The following is a 21,604-nucleotide window of genomic DNA, read 5'->3' as shown; positions in this document are numbered from 1 at the left end:
TGTGCTGAAGTATGTTTTATTCAAAGCTAAAACACACAAACACAGATTTGGAACATGAGAGCGCCAGTTCAACGAACAGATATATGCACAACACACTACCAAGACTGTTTTATCTCACATTTCTCATATTTTCACAGTTTTCAGTTGTCCCCACGTCTGTCAGCTGAGCTATCTTGCCATGGCTTCCTGCAGACTTGACAACGGCTGATGACACTTTGTAGAGAAGGTCCCTTCACTGTCTGAGGGATGGGTTTACTATAGGACAGCCCAAAAGAATTTTGGATTACAACTGTATAATGGCCTATTTAAAGTAACATGGTAAAACTGTTAATTGCCGTTGTTACTTTTGCACCTCCATAATTGTGGGGGTGTAAAAGCCCTTGAAACAGCCTTGTGATTATAGTAGGGCATGCAAAACCAAGAAAAACAAACAGAACTAAAGAAATTCTTCTACAATAGCATTCTCTATGGCATACATGCATCATTTTAATAGTATACCTGAACATGTTGCTGGGGTCAAGAGAGGCCAGCCAGTAGCTATAGGAGTCAGGGTAGTAGTTACACGTTCCCCTGCCGTGACACTCGATGAAGGGCACTTGGCGGAAACTTTCCAGACATGAGCCAGGAGAGACCAGAGGCTGGGAGGAGCCCTCTGCTCCTGCACCCGTTTGCTAAAATGGATAAAGGTCAAAGGAAGTAAATTACATGGAAATTGGGTAATGAGAAGATCAAGGGATTCAGGAGGAAAAAGCACTGATGTCTTTACCATGACAAATGAGTATCCTGTCCACAGGGACTCCCAGCCTCTGGGACATTCAGGTATCAGAGTTGTCTGGCTGTGGATGGCTATGACATTGGAGGTGGCTTCACACACTGAACACCTTAACCACACAACACATATGCATGCCCATATTAATTCTGTGCCAAGTCATCTAAAATAGAAAATAGTTCATTAATGAAAATCAAACTCAGAACTGAAATTATATCTATGTTAAGGTACAATTTATCAAGGAATTTGTTTGATATATGAGTCTGTGTATGTCTGTACATGCTCCTGTTCTACCTGCTGATGTAGGAGGCCAGCTTATCTCCTGTGATGGCGACCATGTTGGTAGGCATAGATTTGTCAGTGGACAACCAGTAAGAATAGTCGTTACGAGAGGCATAGCGGCAGTTAGTTTCTGTGTCACAAAACAGGAAGGGCATGGTGGAGAAACGAGGGAGACAGCTTCCCATAGTGCCTGAGAGACAGTGTGGGGCGTCAGAACAATGTTATTGCGACTCAAGGAAAGACACGTGTTTTTTATGATGCCGAATATACAAAGTATCGCTAGGAATTAAGGTTTCCGTGTTCTTACCAAGGTCCTGGCCATGAGCTCTCTCATTTCCATTGATGAACAGGAAGGAGTAACCAGAGTAGATGAGGGTGGTGCCATCAGGACAGTCAGGGATACGGATGCTCTGACTGTGTCTGGCTATCAAGAAACTGTCGACATAACCTGGCCCACCTTTGCCTGGCAAACCTGCAGGACCTTTGAGGCCTGGGTCTCCAGGTCTGCCCTCTGGACCTGCAGAAGAAACACATGATTAATGATAAACAAACTAGACCATGAAGTGACATCACACGAGCCATTTTGTTTGAATAATTATTGCGGTAGGGTGGTGTACAACAGTCTCTGTCACTGCTAACTCTCACTGCTGGACTGAGAAGTGTGTTTTTAATATGCAATTCATATGCAGGCAAGACACTTCAACAGGAGGGTGTAACACAAGGTCCATGTTTTCCCACCAAATCCCTAACTGGCTTCCCACTCACATACAGAAGTGCATTTGATGTATGGCACAACCCAGCCAGAGGTACCACTGCTGGTCATTGTACCTGGGTTGTTTTGCCACTTTCATCAACCTTATGTGCCATGATGTGAGGAAACATAGAGAGAAATGAAAGGAAATTCTTAACATCATCATCATCAAGTTGGTACTCATATGTGCACATCTGCACACACCTTTTTGCTAACACACATGCACACACCTGGCAGTCCTGTGCTTCCTTTGCCTCCTTTGAAGCCATTAAATCCTGGCTGGCCAGCTGGGCTGGAACCACGCTTTCCTTTGACGCCTGGCTGGCCTGAGGCAGAAAGATTCAGTAACACATTGTGCAAAGAAAATCATTTTGGTGGAAGTAGCAGAATTTACAAATACTGAACACCACACAGCACTACAGTTACTCATTTTCATAATATGGTTTTAACAATCAGGAGATAAATGGTACATTTAGCAAATTGACATCACAATACATCTATCTATGAGTTTTATTTTGTTTGTCAATGACATGGTATCAACCTGACAAAATTAGGTGCGGCATCCTTGCTTTTGAAGAGCATGAGTAACTGGAACTAAAACATATTTACACATCACATCATTTTGGACCTGGGTGTCCTGTTGGTCCTGATGGTCCAGTGCTCCCTGGGGCCCCTCGATTGCCAGGACGACCACGTAAACCAGGAGGTCCTGGTTCATATATCGCTTGGGCAAATGTTGGTTCACCTTTGGAGCCTGTAGTGACGAAGCAAGAACAATTAAAAAGTTATTTCTCAATATATAATACCAATGTTATTTATGGTTGCTTTATGGTTAGCTAATATATTTTGCCGCACCAGGTCGTCCATAAAAACCTTTCTTCCCAGGCAGACCAGGTAAGCCAGGGATGCATCCAGAGTCCCCCTTGTCACCTTAAACACACAGGTCATAAACAGATTGCAAGGAAATGAGCTTGTTTTCATAAATTGCTGTTTCATAATATCCTCATATATTCTATTTTTCTTTGACAACTCCCCCATTTATGTTTCATCTCAGTTGTGGGACTGTAAAGCAATTGTGGACTATTACTCTTCTGTGGTGACAGATCTGCCTTTGCCTGGGGAAGAAATCAAAGGGAAAACCTAATATATAGGCTAAAATTGAAATTATAGATTACCAGGGGGCCCTTGGATTCCAGGAAGACCAGGATCACCTTTTGGTCCTGGGTCTCCAGGTCTGCCTCTGGCACCCTGGGGAAACAAATGAAACAATGAAAGTCAACAATTAGACTTTAAGTATTGCAGTGAGATTTTGAAGACTCAGCAAGAGAGGTTCTGTTCTGATGATGATGATGCTCAGGAGTAGTCTCATTTTCATTTTCATTTCATTTCATCTGCTGGAAGAAAAACCCCACTGTAAAAAAGGACTTTGTCATATTCAGCGTGTGCTGAGTGCTCTTTTAACAGCACACTTCTTAAAAAACCTTCACTTGAAAGAAAATCACACCACAGTTGTTACATACAAATATGGGTGCAAAATGTCCAACTTAAATCTTCATTCTCCTTTGTTAAGACTTTTTTTTTTATCAAGCATTCGTCAAATATTCCTCATAAAATACTTGCTAGGGGGCACTTACAGGTGGGCCTTTAGGGCCTGGATCTCCTGGTACACTATTGCCCGGGTTCCCTGTAGGACCCATGTCTCCTCTGTCTCCTTTTAACCCAGGCCCTGTGGGACCTGGAGGGCCACGCAAGCCTGGATAGCCTACATATACAGTAGGAGAGAGAGAGAGAGAGACTGATCATTACTGAATCACTTTAGTATAATGGAAGTATTATGTGGCAACTGAGAAGCAAGCAAAGAAAACAATAAAACAATTTGTCAAAATATATTTTGGTCTTGAAACAGCTTTTAAAGTATCAATGTTTGTACATTATGTAGAAGGACTGCTCATAGACCTTCAAACATGCATAAAGAGCTGCTGGGTTCTGAGATTGTGGTCTGCTTTAGTGTCACTTTTATGTGAGACCCTAAAATCCTCCTGCAATACATCCTCACCTTGGCTACCAGGATTGCCAGGATGGCCACGGTCTCCTTTTGACCCAGGAATACAAGATTCTCTTCCTGGTAGTCCTCTTGGGCCATAGACCCCACGTGGACCTGGAAGTCCTTTGTCTCCAATTGGTCCAGGACTTGCTGTAACAGACAAGCCAGGTGGACCGGGGTTCCCCTGTGGACCTACGGTACAGAAACACACAGCCAAATACTGATGTCAATAGAAGTGAAGGAGAGAAGGATATATGTTTAGAGGTAGCTGGGCTTGATTTTAAACTTGACCAAAAACAAACAAAAAAAAACTTCACCAGCCATGATGGGATTAACACTACTGTGCATATTTAGTGGACTGCATACTGAAGAACCTAACCTGGAGGCTAGAAACTTTTTTGGTGTACGTGCAAGTCGAGCAATGAATGGATTGGAATGAATAAGTGCCATTTTTTGGTCCGTTATCCGGGTGTTTAAATACACACATTGCAAAGCTGCACAGAGCAGATGAGATGGGCAGGAAATCAGACACAGGAAGAGCATGGAGCATTTGGCCAGTTTTCAAAATAAAACACCTTGCGCACACTCCAAGTCATCTATCACATCAGTAAATCAATATTACTTCATAACTACTGGCAACAGGTCAGAAGGCAACCAGCCAGAGGATTTGAAACCACTGACTATAAGAGGTTCATTTTGGAAGTAGAACAACACAACAAAGTAGGAAATAACAACAATGAACATAATTAAAACGGACAAAAAAAAAACAATTCAACATAGTAGCCTGCTTATCAATGGTAGAAACACAAAAGTCAAGCAAAAATGGCCAAATCAGTTAGGATGCGGCATCACCTCACCCAGTGCAATCCCAGCGTCAGTCCCCACATTTAGAACAAGTAAAAAATAGATTACTTGCTTAAAAATACACTTGAAAAGTACTTGTTCCTTAAAAGAATACTTTTTTACTCATGAGTGTTATTTGTAATTTATATTTAGTAATGAGACACTAAAATAGAACACAACATTATGTGATATGCTGAACCATCACATTATTGAACTTCTAGCGTGTGGAGTGTAGTCTATATATTTAATATCTGATGAGTACAATAAGAAACATCTATCAGTAGGGTCTAGCTGAGCGCAAAAGCTCAACCATCATTCTCCGGTTTTTCCAAGATCGCTTTCTAGATTGTTGAAGCGTAAAAATGTCTTTCACCAAATTCACATAGCACAAAAAAATGACAAAAAAGGTGGAAAAACGATCCAAGTGTGAAAATCGAAATGTCTTTTTTAAAACAAAGGAAACTGATACAAGTGGGAAAGTCTTGAAAAGGATAATGCTATTCACCTGTGACTCACCTGGTTGACCTGTGTCACCACGCCTGCCAGTCATCCCACCTATTAAGGCTGCAGAAAGAGAAATGGGAGGATTGATAAGTTTCAGCTGCAGCCATGAATTTGAAGGTACCGTTAGATATGAAAGACACATCAATTTAACAGGTGAGTGGTTTGGACAGAAGGGAAACAGATACTAAGAATATTCATGGTTTGTAAGATGCAGGATATGCATGAATACAGACACAGATCTTTGTGTTGATTCATCTTACTTGTCTCTCCTTTAAGCCCTGGTAGTCCAGGAATCCCATCCCGGCCCTGGTTGCCTTTAGGACCTGGATAACCACCAACACCCGGTGGACCTGGGCTACCTAAGGCAAACAGATAAGGGTGGGTTAAACTTAAAATAAAGCACAAATAAAATATAACAGTCAAAAGTAGCCTTTTCAGTGTGGTTGCGCTATTAAACTATGTTGTTCATTTATTTGGTGAAATTTGATTTATCCTTACAGTGGAGAATACAAAAAGCAAGTATTTCAAAGGACTTGCCTGGCAGTCCATTAGGTCCTGAGAGTCCTTTACTTCCTGCAGGCCCATCTGAACCTTTAGGCCCTTGATAGCCTGGCGAACCTGAAATATCAAGGTGGGGACAGGAGTGGGGTCGAGATGTTACGCAAGCAAGAGTGTGAGCAAAAAGTACTGCCAGTCATAAACTGCCTTATTTTTGTGACCAGTGGTATTCACCATTTCGTCCAACAGGTCCTGGGTTTCCTTTGGCTCCATAGTTTCCTGGTACGCCTGCACGCCCAACACCACCAGGTTCACCTTTCTGACCCTTCATCAAAGCACAAAGCAACAAAGTGCCTGATGCTGGTTCACCCTGAGGTGAGGAAGAAGAATAAAGAGAAAAAAAAAATAATAATAATAATCAATATTGATAATGTAATTCTATCTTTTGAATCTGTTCATACTTTAGTATTTTGCCAGTAGTGGACTCTGCAACCCCACTTTTTCATCAGACAACTTTGTTTTTTGTCAACATCTTAGCAAGTTTGGATCAAAATTAGTTATCTAGCTATATGTAATTAAAAATTACATTTCCTTACCTAAGGCATTTTCTCATATAAACTCAGAATAATAATATAAACCCAAAGAATAAGGTAATTTATGATAATGTAAGCTAATGTGCGGTAAAGTATGGTAATATACAGTGTTCTAATGCTATGTATAGTAATGTGCAGTAATGTATGGCAATGTATGGTATTGTACGGTAATGTATGGTACTGTACGGTAATGTATGATAATGTACGGTAATGCACGGCAACGTATGGTATCATATGATAACGTATGGTATTGTACGGTAGCGTATGGTAATGTGTGGTCATGTATGGTAACGTATGGTAACATACAGTAATGTATGGTAATGTACAGTATTCTATGGTAATGTACAGCAACTTATGTTAGTGTAGGCTAAGGTGTGATGATGTATGGTAATGTACAGTATTCTATAGTAACGTAAGTGTGAAACAAACAAGAGTGTATTTTATATTTTTGATGCTTCAAAGTACCACCTTTTGCTTTGACGACAGCTTTGCACACTCTTACATATACCTCCTGTTGCCCATCACTACTCATGCACCCCTACTTTAAACTATAACTAGGCATCCATGGTCTTCAGTACCTTTTGTCCTACTGGTCCAGGTGGTCCATATCCACAATTTCTTGGCTCTCCTTTAACTCCTTTGTAACCAGTTGTGCCTGGCGCACCATCTGCACCTGGTCCTCCAGGAATTCCTTGATCTCCTTTTATTCCCTTTGGGCCTGTGAGAGTTAAACTACTCTATTATTTTATATATGATACATTAAAAGAGGCCTTAGAGCTGCTCGTGTTTGTGTACTTTGCTTTTGTGAGCTTAAAGGTGTGAATTTATATGGAGACAAAACATGTGTATGGCCTTAAACCAAAGTTAAGGTCTTACCCGGAGGCCCACTGGCTCCTGTGTCTCCTGGGGCTCCAGCAAGTCCTCGGTGTCCTTGTGTGTGCTCAGGTCCATCAATACCTGGATCACCTGGGGCACCTGGACACAGACAAGCACACAGCACAGGCATACAGTTTCAGAAATTGTTAATATAGCCAGATTGAAAATATTGTCACAAACAAATTTCAAACCTCTTTGTCCAGGGACCCCAGGTGCACCCCCTCTCCCTCTCTGCCCTTTTGGTCCAATACTTCCAGTGTCTCCAGGGTGACCAGATAGACCAGGGTAACCTGAGAAAGTACAGGTAGTTATAATGTTACCTCCATCTCATAAGCTATGGAATGATATTTTTACAGCAAGAGTCAACTGTACCTGGTTCGCCAGGGTCCCCTGTAGGCCCGATAATATCTAATAGGTGTGATGATAGAGGGCCTGGAATACCTCTGAGACCTGGGTCCCCATTCATGCCTGGGGGACCAGTGAGACCTCTGGCCCCATTTGGACCGGGGTCACCTGTAAACAAGAATTTGTGACTTTGTTAATTCAAGTTTATTGGTGAAATGTGTACACTAGACTACACTATATAGTGTTTCACTTGTCTGTGAAAGTCAGCATTTTGTATTGTGTATGCGTGTTACCTAGTTGGCCTGGGGGTCCTTTAACTCCAGGCAATCCTTCTGGTCCATATCCTGATATCCCATCTGGTCCAGGGTCTCCACTCAGTCCTAAATAAGTCCAAGTGGAACATTTAAAGAACTCTAAGTAAACTCTAAATATAAGACTATGAATATGTTCTACAGTTACACAGTCTGTATGGCATTGCATCAAAAGTATTTAAAATGGGTAAAACATCTGAAAACTTTGAGTTCATGTCATGTTCACGTATTTCTACTGTAACTCATTAAATAATCAAACATCATCAGACAAGTGTACATGCCTCTCAGAGAAACAATGCCATACCTGGTTGACCAGGCAGGCCATTTTGTCCCTTGATCCCTTTTATACCAGGAAGCCCTGGTGAACCTGGCACTGATGGCCCAGGGAGACCAGGCTCACCAGGTGGACCAAGACGACCAAACCCTGGCAAACCTTCATTCCCCTTTTCACCGGGGTAGCCATTGGTTCCTGAGAGAGCGGAGACAGGACAGAATGAAGGTGGACAGCTGAGCAGACCATGGAGGGAATAAATATAAAAAAAAAGTATTCATTCCTTATATGAAGAAACTGTGTAAATTGGCTGTAAATTATGGGGAAGATAACAGTCAAAACATTTTGTCCGCTTTTCTCTTTCACCTTTTGCATTCATTGTCCCTCTGGAGTTGACAGTAAAGTACATCACATGACCTCAATATACACTGACCTTGATGTCCTGGATGACCATCTGGTCCTGGTTGTCCTCTTGGTCCAAGTAAACCCTTACATAAATCTTTGTTACCAGGTAGTCCTGGGGGCCCCACAGAACCCTTACTTCCTGTATGTACCATAGAATAAAGCAGTTAATAGATGAACATGTGTTTGTATGATTATGTGTGTCTGGATGAACCATACATTATTACTTGTGATGTCTACACCTTATTGTATTGTACCTTTTTCTCCTGGAAAACCAGGTTTACCATTTACTCCTGGATTCCCAGGTAGGCCAAGGAACCCAGGATCCCCTACAGGCCCCTGAGGTCCCTCTTCTCCTGGAGGCCCGGAGGAGCCCTGGGGGCCGGGGTATCCAAGGCCACTATCACCCTGATAATGATAAATATACCACACATTTATTGAAATTCACACATTTCAGTGTACTTTCAGTATGGCATTGATCTAGTGCTGTGCTATGCAAGTGTTGTGATAGTTCTGTGATCTTGACTTTTCACTTTGTAGTAAAAAACATCGTCTCACTATTATCTGGATAGTCAATGGGAGCTGTTCCTGCTGAAGAATCCTTAACATCTACACTCAATTAAAATTCCTTTCAGGGGTGAACTTACATTATACTTTATACAGAAGGTATGGCAGCAAAAAGTACTTCAAAGACACAAAATCTATTCTACGGACCCAATGACAGGAGAAACAGTTAGACATCCTGGAAAACGGTTCCTTATTTTGCAGTAGTAAATAAAAGATAAAACCGATAAAGTCATCGCAATCTCATTTTTCTGCTTGTTCTCTTACATCAGGGGTGTCCAAACTCCGGCCCGCGGGCCAACTGCGGCCCGTGGTCCAATTTTCATTGGCCCGCAGAAAATTCTAAAAATGTATTGGAATACGGCCCACACATGGATCCTGCGCTGGACTGTATTGTACTTCTTAGTCTCACCACTAGGGGGAGTAACGGTCTTGAACGAGGCAGTTTCTCTATAAAATGAGTAATAGAAGAAGAAATTTGCTACAGGTGACCCAAAATGGCAGAAATAAGGAAACGTAAGAGAGCAAGTCAGTGTAGAAAGTTTCAGACGCGGTGTGCGATGAGAGCACAGCTAATAACTAATGACGATCACTTCTGCGTTACGGAGGAGCTGCTTGATCTTAGCAGTCTAAAGAGCACCATGACGGGTGAGGATGTTTTTGAAGCTGTGCCAGGTGCAGTTGGCATGAAGGGACTTAAATGGGACGAGCTGTGTGGATGGAGCTCCAGCTGGGACAGGCGAGCGCAAAGGAATGGCCTCTACGGTGTCCACCGAGGGGCAACAAAGTAGAGGTAAGGCTGTTAATTTGAGCACCAGGGCTCTGGCACAGACTATTTCAAGCTTCCCTCTCTGATGCTGATGCTGGTGCTCGGGGGGGGGGGGGGGGGGGGCACTAATGGAAAGGCTGTTTTTTTTCTTGAATCATATTCAGTTATCAAGCAGAATTTACCATTTGATTGATTTTGCCAACTTTAATCCATTAGAGGTGAGGCGATAAACATCACCTCTAGTGGATTAAAGTTAGCAATATAGCTCACTTCTAGTGAGTGGCCCAGATCTTTGTGTGTTTTTCCTGTATGTGGCCCTCAGTGAAAAATGTTTGGACACCCCTGTCTTAGATAAACCTGCCTTTCTTCCCATAACAGATCTCCCATTGGGTAATACTTAAAAGAATAGTTATACATTTTGAGAAATATGCTTAGCTTAACACAAAGACTGGAAACAGGGAAAACATTTAATTTGATTTTATTTAATTAACATGTTTCTTTTTTTCTGTTTGTTTAAGATGTTCAAAAATGCAACTGCCAGTTGTTGAATTTTCATATTTTTGGACAGAACCAGCATAGTTTTTGTGTTGTGTTAGTTCTGTTTTGAGTCTCTGAGATAACTGGCTTACTGGAGATCCATATTTACTGTACAAAGAGAGCGCCATCAATCTGTTACTTCTTGGCAAGAAAGTGAAAAAGCCTATTTTCCAAAATATCAAACTATTCCTTTAAGATTGATCCCTCGCAGTCTAATCTCCCACCTCAAAAGAAATTACAGGTATTAAGAGAGTAATGATACCATTTCAAGAAAACATTACTATTGTTACACAGTGTAAACTCTGGAATCGGGTGTTAAAACCAGATACCTTTTATGTTTCTGTCACATAATATCAACTAAAGTACTATACTGTATATACTATATGTACATGAATACTACTATATGATAGACTATACATATAGCCGATCTTATTTGTGGGTCTGACCTTCAGTCCAAGAGGACCAGCAGGGCCCTGTTGACCTGGCTGACCAGGCAAGCCCCTGAGTTGAATTCCTGGGAGACCTGGCTGCCCCTTGTTACCTGAATAACACACACACACACACACACACACACACACACACACACAGTGGAAACATAAATGATTAATTTGAAATTAAACATTAATTATTCTTTTAGCTGTTTCCTATTCTCTTTAGCATTTTTTTTTTTTAATTAAAAAACTTAAACAGAATTACTGAAAATACAAATTCTAATATCTGTTACTTAAAGGATATAGATGTGGAATGTGTTTTTTAAAATTTTTAAGGCATATGGATTACCTTTCGGTCCTGGGAGTCCCTGCTTTCCAGGAAATAATACGTCACCTCTTTCTCCTTTCTTTCCTTGAACACCTGGTGATCCTGGAAAACCTGGCACTCCTTGATTACCTGGATATTTATTGGTAGGTATGATGTCATCATCATCTGTCGTATCCATCATCCATCCATCTATCTATCTATCCCTCCATTATACAGCCATGCTTACCTAGACGTCCTGGTGAGCCAGGCAGACCTTTAAATCCAGGAGGTCCAGGTGGTCCTTTGGTGAGGATGTGGCCAGGTTCCCCTTTCTGGCCTACCAAATGAAGGAGGGAGAGAAGAGGGGACTTATAATAGCCATGAGTCTTTCTGTTTCTCTTCTGAGTTCATGTATAAATGTGTTTGTATACCACTTATATATCAATCAGTGTGTTTCCTTACCTGGGAATCCAGGCTGTCCTGGTAAGCCAGGTACCCCAACATCTCCCTTACTTCCTGGTAATCCAGCAGACCCATACCCCGCTGGCCCAGGGTAACCAACTGGTCCTGGTCTGCCTGAAGGCCCCAGTGGACCTGTGAAACCACGATCTCCTTCTACACCTGGGAAGGGATACTAAGGAGAGGATGGAAGACTTGGATGGGCTTTTAGTTGACCATTTAAGAACTCAAAATCTGACATGTCCAAAAAGAAAATCCCATGTTAAGCTCAAAGCCGTCAAATTCTTCTCACCGAATCCCCTCTAGGCCCTTGTACGCCTTTGTGACCTGGTAGCCCAGGAGACCCAGGAAGGCCATCTGCACCTGGCCTGCCAAGCGGCCCATGGTCTCCTATCTCTCCCTTTATCTCAGGAGCATCGTAGGAAAATGAGTCTCCCTTTTGTCCTGGAGGGCCTGGAAATCCAATTTCACCCCTAGGACCCTAAAGGAGATTGATTGTTTACAAGTATTCTTAAAACATAAAACTCTCTAAAACACAAAACAAAATAACAAACTATATAAAGACGTGCTTTCTTACTGGTGTTCCAGGTAAGCCTGTAGGTCCTGGGAAGCCTGGATCGCCTTTGGCACCTGGTCCTTGATTGTAGCCTGAGTAGTGACAGGAATGCATACAATGTCTATTCAAGTTTTAACCTTTCTCAGCAGTTGAATTTGGAGGTAGGATTGGAGATGGTACAATCTGTGTGTATGTGTGCAGTCAGTGGTCTTACCAGGATCGCCAGGTGGACCACGGGGACCCGGTGGTCCCAGGGCTCCTAATCCATTACAGTAATAACAACGATCCCCTTTCTCTCCTGTACAGAGCATAAGCATGGGAATATTTTTTGAGTCCCACATTTATTGCACAGTACAAATTTTTCCTGACTTTTTTCCCTCCTTCAGCTTTCTTGTCCAGACTGTTGGAATGACTAAAAAGGGAATAAATAAACGCCTGCATAAACTGCTATGTAACAACAACTTCCCGTAGTTGTCTATCAGTATAGCTTATTCATGAATGCAAGTTAACAGGTCAGAAGAGATGCCAAACCAGTGTGAAATAAAATAAATGGTAAAGGTACATTTATGAATAACACTTAGTTTCCCACCTTTCTTTCCAAACGCCCCATCGTATCCCATGGGTCCAGGCGTACCCCTCACACCCTTCATTCCTGGGAGACCCTTGGTTACCCTGTTAGCTACAAATAAAGTCCATCAGTCTATTAGTTACAGCTTCCCAATACTGCCACATGCAGTATATACAGTAAATACCAAAAACATTTTGTAATGTGTGCATTTTTGTGGATACTTGAGATATCCAAATTATCCGCTCATGACTGAATGGTGCTTACCCTAACTGCAAGAGTTTTAAACATTGATGATGATAATTGATACTTGTGTATGTTTTTTTTTTTACCATCTCATCTCTACTACATGGTGAAATCTTGGGCCCCCATTTGTATAACAAAAGAGCCTGGCTCTTCCTAAAACAGGAAGTTTACTAAGTTATTCAAGGAATTTCAAATATCTACTGTCATTATGGAAGCAATAACATTATAAATATTAGTAGTAGTAGTGAAAGTAGTAGTGTTTAGATTAAAATGCTTTTTGGAAGGACGACATTTACACATACTTCTGTTTTCAGGAGGTCCAGGTAGGCCTTGATCCCCAGGAGGGCCTTGATCACCATCATCCCCTTCTAGACCAGGGAGTCCCACATGAATATGGCCTGGCTCCCCAGGGTCCCCTTTGGGGCCAGGAAAGCCAGTAAGACCAGGTGGGCCTGGCACATAAAACCCAGATGCATGGCCTGTGTAATGTAATTTGAGAGAGTTTAAATAGTATACCTAAGGGAACCAAAAGTCAGAGCTCTTTATACGCTACATTTTAGATACAACTTCATTTTTAGATAGATAGATAGATAGATAGATAGATAGGTTGAAAATAGCCCACCTGGAAGTCCTGGAGGTCCAGGAAATCCAACAACGCCTAAAAAAAGAATAATAACTAAGTCTGGTGCCAGAGTTATAACCAGTTATAGACATTTAGAGCTGTATCCACCATTATTGTTATATTTGTTACAACTGAATCATGGTAGACGGTGACTTGAGCCTTTGCTGTACGATATATTATGATACTATTACTTGTGTGAAATGTCACAGTTTGTAAGTTCTTTATTATACAGCACTGTGTTTGTCTACCCTGATGCCCAGGTAAACCAGGTAGGCCTGGGGGACCAGGATCTCCACGGTGTCCTTTGAATGCAATTATCTATAAACAAAACCACAGGGGGCATGGAGCATTGGAATTACTGGCATCAAAATACCAAAACATTCAGACGTACTAAGCATAAAATGATAAGAATGAGCTTACATCTCCAGGTGGACCAGGGGGACCTCTATTTCCCTTTTCACCCTAAATATAAGAGTATACAATCAAAGAATGACGATACAGTACAAAACATACCAATCCACTAAAAGAATGGGTATTGTTTTTGGCTCAAACAGATCACTGACCATCCACCCGTGCGTTCCTGGATGTCCTGGATCACCTCTGAGGCCAGGTTGTCCCTGAAGAAAACTATATTGTACTCAAAAGCCACATACATAATAACAAAATGGCTCTGAACACACAAGACACTCATAGCATAGTAGATAAGTACCTTTGATCCATGTTGACCAGGGTTACCATCTTTTCCTGGCTTTCCCTGTAAAAACAGTTAAAGACAACAGTGAGTGAGTTCTGCTTTCCCAAAGCAAACTATCAACCAAGGGCCTTGGCCATCCTTTGAATGATTTTAGTATTAAAACTGCATTTTCAGTTGGCATTACATGACAGTAATCATACAAGCAATCTAATGTTCAAATTGAGGGGCATCCCCTCTTTCATTACATATGAATAGAAGTGATTAGCAGGCATGCCTCAGTTCAGGTATATGCCACATGCCTCAAAAAAACACTACAATGCAATTAAGATGTCTTTGTTGTCTTCATGTTAAATGAAAAACGAAAAAAAGATTTGAAATTCTCAGTCATGTTGGGTGGTTTTGATTCACTAAATTCCTAAAAATAAACATCAGATGCATTCAGATTTGGTGTAGTCAGATTTGCCACAGCCATGTTGGCCTTTTTAGCTTCAGGGGTGCTGTCAATATTGTAAAGATTTACAAGGAGATGCAAAGCAGTGTCCAACTCAGTGTATCCTCTTGCAGGAGTTGTCCATTAAAAAGTTAAACGGACAGAGGGATGAATGAATGAGGTTCATTTTTTAATGCTGCATTGCTGCCCTCTGCTGATCACCCTTTTCACTGAGCTATTCTCGTGGTGTTCCTGGTGGCCCTGCAGCGCAAAGTGAAGTGGTGAGGTACCTTTATTTGGAGGGAGAAAGATATTGCGCCACAGTCAAAAAACACAGAATTATTTTTTTTTTTTTGGACACCACCACATTTCATATGTGGGCACAATCAGAAACAAAGGTTTGAAGGTGAGGATGAGGGGAATAAATGGCTTACTTCTGCACCCTCCTGTCCTTTGTCACCCCTTGTTCCTTTGGTGTGATGGCCATAACCAGGGTCTCCCTGAGAATAGATTGAAATAATGGCAGGAATGATAAATAGTGCTAAAAGAGTGGGCATTCATTTTAAGATCTGTAAAGTGGCAATGCCACATAGAGAGCGTCATTGGTGAAAATGTTTAAAAATAAACTTACTGGTGCACCTCTGCAGCCTTTTTCCCCTATAACTCCTTTGTCTCCTTTAACATTCTGAAAACAGACCAAGATATTTTAATACCAACTAATACATTTGCCAAAAATTTTGCAGTGGACATTTGAAGTCCCATGAGGATTAATCCAAACATTGTTGGTGACCTTGTGCTCTTTCCTTTAGTGCCACTATAAGGTCACAATTTCCAGTTCTACAAAAATCATATCAAACTATAATGAAAGGATTACACTGACGATGAGCCGCTCATTTCATGAACTTTGTTTCTAACATAATTTTCAGGCCCCGAATCAACAGCCTCCATATAAACTGATCTTTTCCTTTTCTTCCTTACACTCCCTCCATTTACTAAGAGATATTAACACCTTTGTCCAGCCAGTATTTTGAACCTTGACCAAATGGAGGTTGTGCGAAAGCCTGCTGTTCAATCATCCACTGAAACTGTTCCAGCTTGCGAAGCGTGACACCTTTGGGTTTATGTTTAATTTTAATTTGTGAAAATGCAAACACTGCGAGAGGTGTGTTACCTAATGTGCACCGGCTATGACTATGACACTGTCATTCAGGGCAGTTGTAACCCAAAACAATCCGACAAGCTGATCAACCACAATATATGTGTTGTTTTTTGCATTTTACTGCACTGCATAAATGTATACAAAAGATGGGTGATATGTTATCAATGAAAAACATTACCATCATATAATCATATCACTTAAAACTATGACTTTGATTGCTTCAATGCAGCTATGAAATTGCATTACCATTGTCACCATTTCTACAGGGAACAGCACCCTGTGGAAAATATAATTGCCACAGTGATTTGATCTCTGCTACTGTACCTCTAACACGAGACTCTCGGTGAAAAATTCCTTAATCCGACCTTGTGGTCCCGGTGGACCTACAGGTCCTGGTCTCCCCTACATCAAAGGAAGTGAGATCATCCTCAAACAGAAATATAACATAATGCACACAGATTATGTTATAATCATGTCACGTGGTCGCAAATATAGAAAATACAATGGTTCAATGTGCAATCAAATTACCTTTGGTCCACAAGGTCCTGGGACACCGCTTATGCCTTCTTGACCCTGTGGGATGGGAAAACATTAACAACTTGTAGTGCAAACAACCTTGTCTCTCAGTCTTTCTCAAGGACTCATCTGTTTGCATGTTTCTCATTTTTCTCACAGTTTAGTTGTGTTCAGGTTCCCAAGTTTCTGCCAGCTCCCACTAATAGGTATACACTGCATCCTATCGTGACCATTTTGTCTCACAGGAAAGCGGCTAACTGTACAATATGCAGATACTCACGATACATTCCAAAATACTGCCCTTGTAAAGAACAAGAACTGTGACCATCCACTTTCTATGACAGCTGGACAACCAGGTCAAAACAAAAACCTTGCTGATGTTGTTCTCCTCCGTGCCATTTAGTCACCCAGTAAATACTAACATTCTTTATAACAGATATAAACTGTAAAACGCACGAACACATAACCATTAGCATTACCTTTGATCCTGGAGCCCCTGGACGACCAGGAAACCCCTGTTCATAGAGAATGCAGAGAGTTATGTCAAGCATCACACAATAACATTTCCAGAGTGTTATACGTATATACTCTTTGCAATGCCGCCAAAAACATTTTACTCACAACAGAGCCTGGTGGTCCAGGGTCCCCTGGTGGTCCATGCTCTCCAGGGAAACCTGGATCTCCCTGAAATAAAAGGAAACTTTCCTCTTAATGTAAATTCACATTAATGCAGACAGAAATTCAAATCTAGTACTACTTTATACATCTTCGCTTAATGGCAAGTGTCTGTAATTGTGATGGAAAATATTGCATGCAAAAAACTTCATTATTATCAATGGAAAAATGGATACCAGCTGTCCGACCCTCCCAGGTAACCCAGGTGGCCCTGGTCCTGCATTTACTGATACCCAAGATTCACCCTGTGAAATAGAAGAAGTAAAAGTTTAACTTGGGACTTGAGTTGAATACCTGATAATGTCAGGTATACAGTAATACTGCACCAAAGATGTAATAATTCTTGAGATTTGCATATTGTTAATGTAGTTCAGTTTTTTATTCTGCCAGGACATGTGGGTGGGACTTTACTCCAACAGTCTAGTTACAGTACTGTTTGTGATGTCATTGGTCAAATGGTGGAAAATGGCTGATTCAAAGCCAAACTAGAACAGTGCAGCCTTTTGACACCCTTAGCAGAGACATGTTTTTGCCACCATCACATGAAAAGTCCATGAGCAGACTGGCTGAGCAGGTACATGCAAACTGTCGCTTCACACATATAGAAAGTGGACTGGGTCTACAGAGTCCATAGAGACTTTAGGGCAGAGCTTGAGACAGAAAATTGCTATGATTACAGCCATAGGAAAACAAGAAAACGTACTTTCTGATGTAACACGTCTATAATGTATATTCTAGTAACACTCAAGGACAGCACTTTTGCAAGCAAATAAACATTAGTAGGTTTTGTCCTGAAAATTAGCTTTGAGAATTAACACATTTCTTGTTGCAATTAAAAGTCAAAGAACAGACTTGATAGTAGGAAAAAACTAAGAAAATCATTAAATAAGTTATTGGTCTCACATGGACTTGGCACAAAATGAGCTGTGGTAGCTTGGGGAGGCAGAGAGGGCACCTGCTAATGCAGTGTCATGTTATTTCTTTGCTTGGTACACCAGGACCCTGCTAATAAACTTCTGAAAAGGCTGTAATTGCTGACAAACTCTGCAGTTTCACCCCTCCCAGATACAAAATGAACTGAACAACTGGCCCTAGGTGGCACAGCATACATTGTATTACCTTAGGTCCAGGCAGACCAGGTAGACCCTGTAAAGTAGAGACACAGCTGAAGCAATTTTGAAAAGTTAACATTTCATTTTCTTTTTTTTTAGGGACTTTTAAGACGGGACAGGGACAGCATTAAACAGAAACCGACTGAAGTTGATAAGAAGTGTAACAAAGCAGGACACTGTATTTGATTGCAACATAATTTAATATAACATAAATAAATTGCTTTGATATTGTGTCTTACTGGATGTCCATCAATGCCACTGGCCCCAGGATTACCAGGATATCCATCCTCTCCCTAGAAACATGTAATGTGTTCAAGAGACTCATTCACGTTTGTTTGAGAACGGAATAAAGTGTGATTGAAAAGCTCCATTAGCTGAGAATCTCACAAATAAACATGCTACCATACTATTGTTAATATATAATATTCTTACATCTGTTCCATTGCAGCCAAGGGCCCCTGGGGGTCCTGGAGGCCCTTGTAAACCTGGGAAACCCTGTAAGAGAATATCAGCAGAAATTAAAAAAAAAAAAAGTAACAGGCAGCTATTAACATATGCAGAAACTTGATACATTAATCAGAGATACTAAAATGTCAGACACAGATGTATGAGAGTAAGACACCTCACCGGTAAACCATGAGACCCAGGAAATCCTTCTTTGCCTTCAGGTCCCTGTAATGACGGTAACTAAATCATCATACTTTTTAAAAAGGCACATCACAACTAGAGAGTGGATACCTGGTCCACCAGTGCATTTAAACATACACACACATATTAAAACACAAGTCTTTCCAAGCATAAACCAAACACCCAAACAGAATCAAGCTTGAATAGCACAGTCATATTACCGGATCGCCTTTTGGCCCCTCAGGTCCATAGGGCCCAGTGTTTCCCTGTCAAAAACAGCCACCTATAATTAATCTTAGTGATCTAGTAAGATGTAGTATAAGCACAATTAAAAGAGTTATCCAGGTATACAAGGAGAAAGTGTAATTCATCACAATCTGTGCACAATCAGATCACTGTTGCCCTCTGACAACAGTATTGGTTTTAGGGATACACAGAATACAAGAGTGAAAGAGGCATAAAAGCCAGAAATTGTACCTTTGGTCCCATCGGCCCAGCATGACCATCTGACCCCGGACGGCCCTCTGGCCCCGGGGGACCGGCAACTCCTGGAAAACCTTTGTCTCCCTGTGTGTGTGTGTGTGTATACACGTTTATGTTTGTATGTGAGAGAAAGAGAGAGAAAGAGAAGGAGCTGCAAAGATGAAGAAAACGAGGCAATAGGGCACACAGGCAGCAAACAACAATAAACAATAGAGGCATACTTTCAAATTTTACGTTGTAAATGTTGTCTGTAACATGTAAGTCAGCTGTTGGAGGATTCACAGAATTGGCCTGCCTGCAGCTGAAAAACACACCATCACATGTGACCAATGAAGGCCAATGCCCATGTATTTTTGAATTATTATCATATACATAATTAGAGACTTTGATTTACAGATGTAAAATCACCATTTTCTGTTTTTTAGATGATCATAGTTGAAAACACAAGCTTGTTTACTCCTACTGTAAACTAACCTGTCACAGCATTAGCAAACTAATAATACAGTTCAAATTGCTGTCAAGTGCTGGGCCCTTTATTAAAGTTATTGTGAATTTTGGTGGTATGATAAAGTAAAGATTAAGACAATTAGCTTATCAGTCACAGCGGAAGGTCAATGAACAAACTGAGTCAAGCAAACTCATAACAGTTTGCACAACAGTATGTATAAAAATGAAATTATTTTGTAGAAGTTCAAAACTGCTCTCAGCTCTGGTGATTAATTTGATTAGTGTTTTATACTAACGATCAGCTCACCTTGCTGCCTTTCACTCCTTCACAGCGGCACCGTGATTTTCCACACACACACTAAAAAGAAAATCACATAATTGTTCAGTATGTATTCTGCAAATGGAAAGCACTGTCCAATTAATTTGATCTTTTGTCGATTGAGAAAACAATGGTTCTCGTGTTTTCAGTCATGCTTGGAAGCAAATCATGCTTTCCCATACCACTGTAAACAAAAATTAATTTCTGTCAACCGTATTGTGGAAACTGTTAACAAAACAAGTCAAGTTGAACATGAGCTACATGGGTCATTTCACTTGAATCTTGAAAGCCTCAGATTCCTTCGACTTAAGTTCCCTTTAACACCCCCCCCCCCCCCCCCAACAGTCAAGTGGATCCTCCCTTAATGACTCACTGCCCCCAGAGGGGTCCACCCCGCAGCTTGGGAACCACCTGGCTACAGTTACCGAGGGCAGTCTGATGATTTCAGTGATCCAAATTGCTGCATGATCAATTGCAACCTTTACAAACGTTATGTTGATGAATAATTTGTCACTTACACAGTGAAGAGAATTCGCTTTCGGAGGATTTGTGGAGGATTTATACAAGCAATTTGCCAAAATAATATCTATTCTATCTGTTCAAAGAAAAACTAACTGCTGCTAACTATTGACTGCTGGATGCCTGTTTTGTTTATATTCCTTCTACCATATCCTGCCCCGTTTCCATTACCTTCCATTAAAAGGCCCACCAACAAAGCCCAGTGAAGAATATTGTACACAGTGAAGTGCAAGCGCAAACAGACTGCAAAGAACATGCATCTCCTCAGGATTCAAGATGTTTGCAGATAAGCACAGACCCTTCAGTTACAAACAGACCATCTTGTATATCAGAGTTAAAGCTGTGAAAAATGGACAGTCCTAACATAGTACGCAACAGGAAATACTCAACGAACATACTGTTACAGAAAGATGGTTTTCTCCCATAAAACAGTAATCTGATGGATTTTTGTTTGGGACTCTGGAGAGTTATAGCCATAAAAGGTAAGGTTATTAAACTAAAATGTTACTGATGCGTTGCTTGAGAGGACACATTGAAATAGCTATAGTGAGTGAGTGGTAGAGACACTGCTAGATTTTCTTGAACAAAGTTCACCAATAAATACTCACCAATCAACCATTATAGCTCAACAATTAACCCAGTATCTACAGTCTAACATGAAAGGGATAGCAAGCCACAGTATGATACTGAAAGAATTACAAAATTACAGCCAGTACAGTGTTTTTGTTCCAGTACATGTGCATAAAGGAGTCTGTGCTAAACTAAATCTGATCTTTAAACGATGTTGTGTCAATAAAGAACAATAGAATATCTTACATTGTCGGCCCCAGTGCCCATCAGCATCACAGCATACAGGATCAGAGGAACTACCAACACTGGCCTTCCCATGGCTGTTCCAGCTCCAGTCACATCAAGAGCTCAGGAGTAAGACACAGACACCTCATATCTTTACGGACATCCACCTTCAATAACAGCCCTTCACATTACGACCATCCAGCGCTGTACTACGGTTCATCAAAGGTCATGGCTTCCCTTAAATTTAGGTTGTCCGTCTGGGTTCAGTCCCTTGGACAGGGAC

At 41.1% G+C, this 21,604-nt stretch overlaps 1 protein-coding gene across 1 annotated transcript; it reads right to left on the bottom strand.

The window, feature by feature from the left end:
- On the bottom strand, positions 1–21,488 carry LOC139213754 (collagen alpha-5(IV) chain-like). Its single transcript, XM_070844378.1, has 52 exons — positions 21,343–21,488; positions 19,996–20,046; positions 19,236–19,325; positions 18,980–19,024; positions 18,759–18,803; positions 18,564–18,626; positions 18,371–18,424; positions 18,139–18,165; positions 17,196–17,264; positions 16,966–17,028; positions 16,824–16,859; positions 16,357–16,401; positions 16,153–16,230; positions 15,301–15,354; positions 15,104–15,169; positions 14,255–14,299; positions 14,109–14,162; positions 13,966–14,007; positions 13,794–13,863; positions 13,546–13,581; positions 13,226–13,402; positions 12,702–12,791; positions 12,327–12,410; positions 12,134–12,204; positions 11,849–12,037; positions 11,560–11,731; positions 11,345–11,434; positions 11,140–11,247; positions 10,806–10,900; positions 8,747–8,897; positions 8,521–8,631; positions 8,121–8,285; positions 7,799–7,885; positions 7,533–7,673; positions 7,352–7,450; positions 7,161–7,259; positions 6,863–7,002; positions 5,926–6,061; positions 5,727–5,811; positions 5,454–5,548; positions 5,206–5,253; positions 3,859–4,038; positions 3,437–3,564; positions 2,978–3,050; positions 2,658–2,732; positions 2,431–2,556; positions 2,033–2,128; positions 1,359–1,568; positions 1,064–1,241; positions 767–881; positions 499–671; positions 1–255 (listed from the first exon to the last, which is right to left on the bottom strand). Exons 1-52 carry the CDS (start codon positions 21,412–21,414, stop codon positions 141–143), a joined length of 5,007 nt encoding a protein of 1,668 aa, XP_070700479.1. The 5' UTR covers positions 21,415–21,488; the 3' UTR covers positions 1–140.
- Between the last annotated feature and the right edge of the window lie 116 nt (positions 21,489–21,604).

Source organism: Pempheris klunzingeri, chromosome 15 (assembly GCF_042242105.1).
Source record: "Pempheris klunzingeri isolate RE-2024b chromosome 15, fPemKlu1.hap1, whole genome shotgun sequence".
NCBI classification, from domain to species: domain Eukaryota; kingdom Metazoa; phylum Chordata; class Actinopteri; order Acropomatiformes; family Pempheridae; genus Pempheris; species Pempheris klunzingeri.
The sequence above is the reverse complement of the archived record's forward strand: the minus strand, read 5'-3'. Positions and strand labels throughout refer to the sequence as shown.

Bases quoted from the DNA above. Each gene is read 5' to 3' on its own strand.
- LOC139213754 (XM_070844378.1), bottom strand. From the start codon at position 21,414: ATGGGAAGGCCAGTGTTGGTAGTTCCTCTGATCCTGTATGCTGTGATG. The intron at 3,565-3,858 runs GTGAGGATGTAT...CTGTATATGTAG, and splicing joins TGGCAATCCTGGTAGCCAAG to GCTATCCAGGCTTGCGTGGC. The intron at 1,242-1,358 runs GTAAGAACACGG...ACTGTCTCTCAG, and splicing joins AGCTCATGGCCAGGACCTTG to GCACTATGGGAAGCTGTCTC.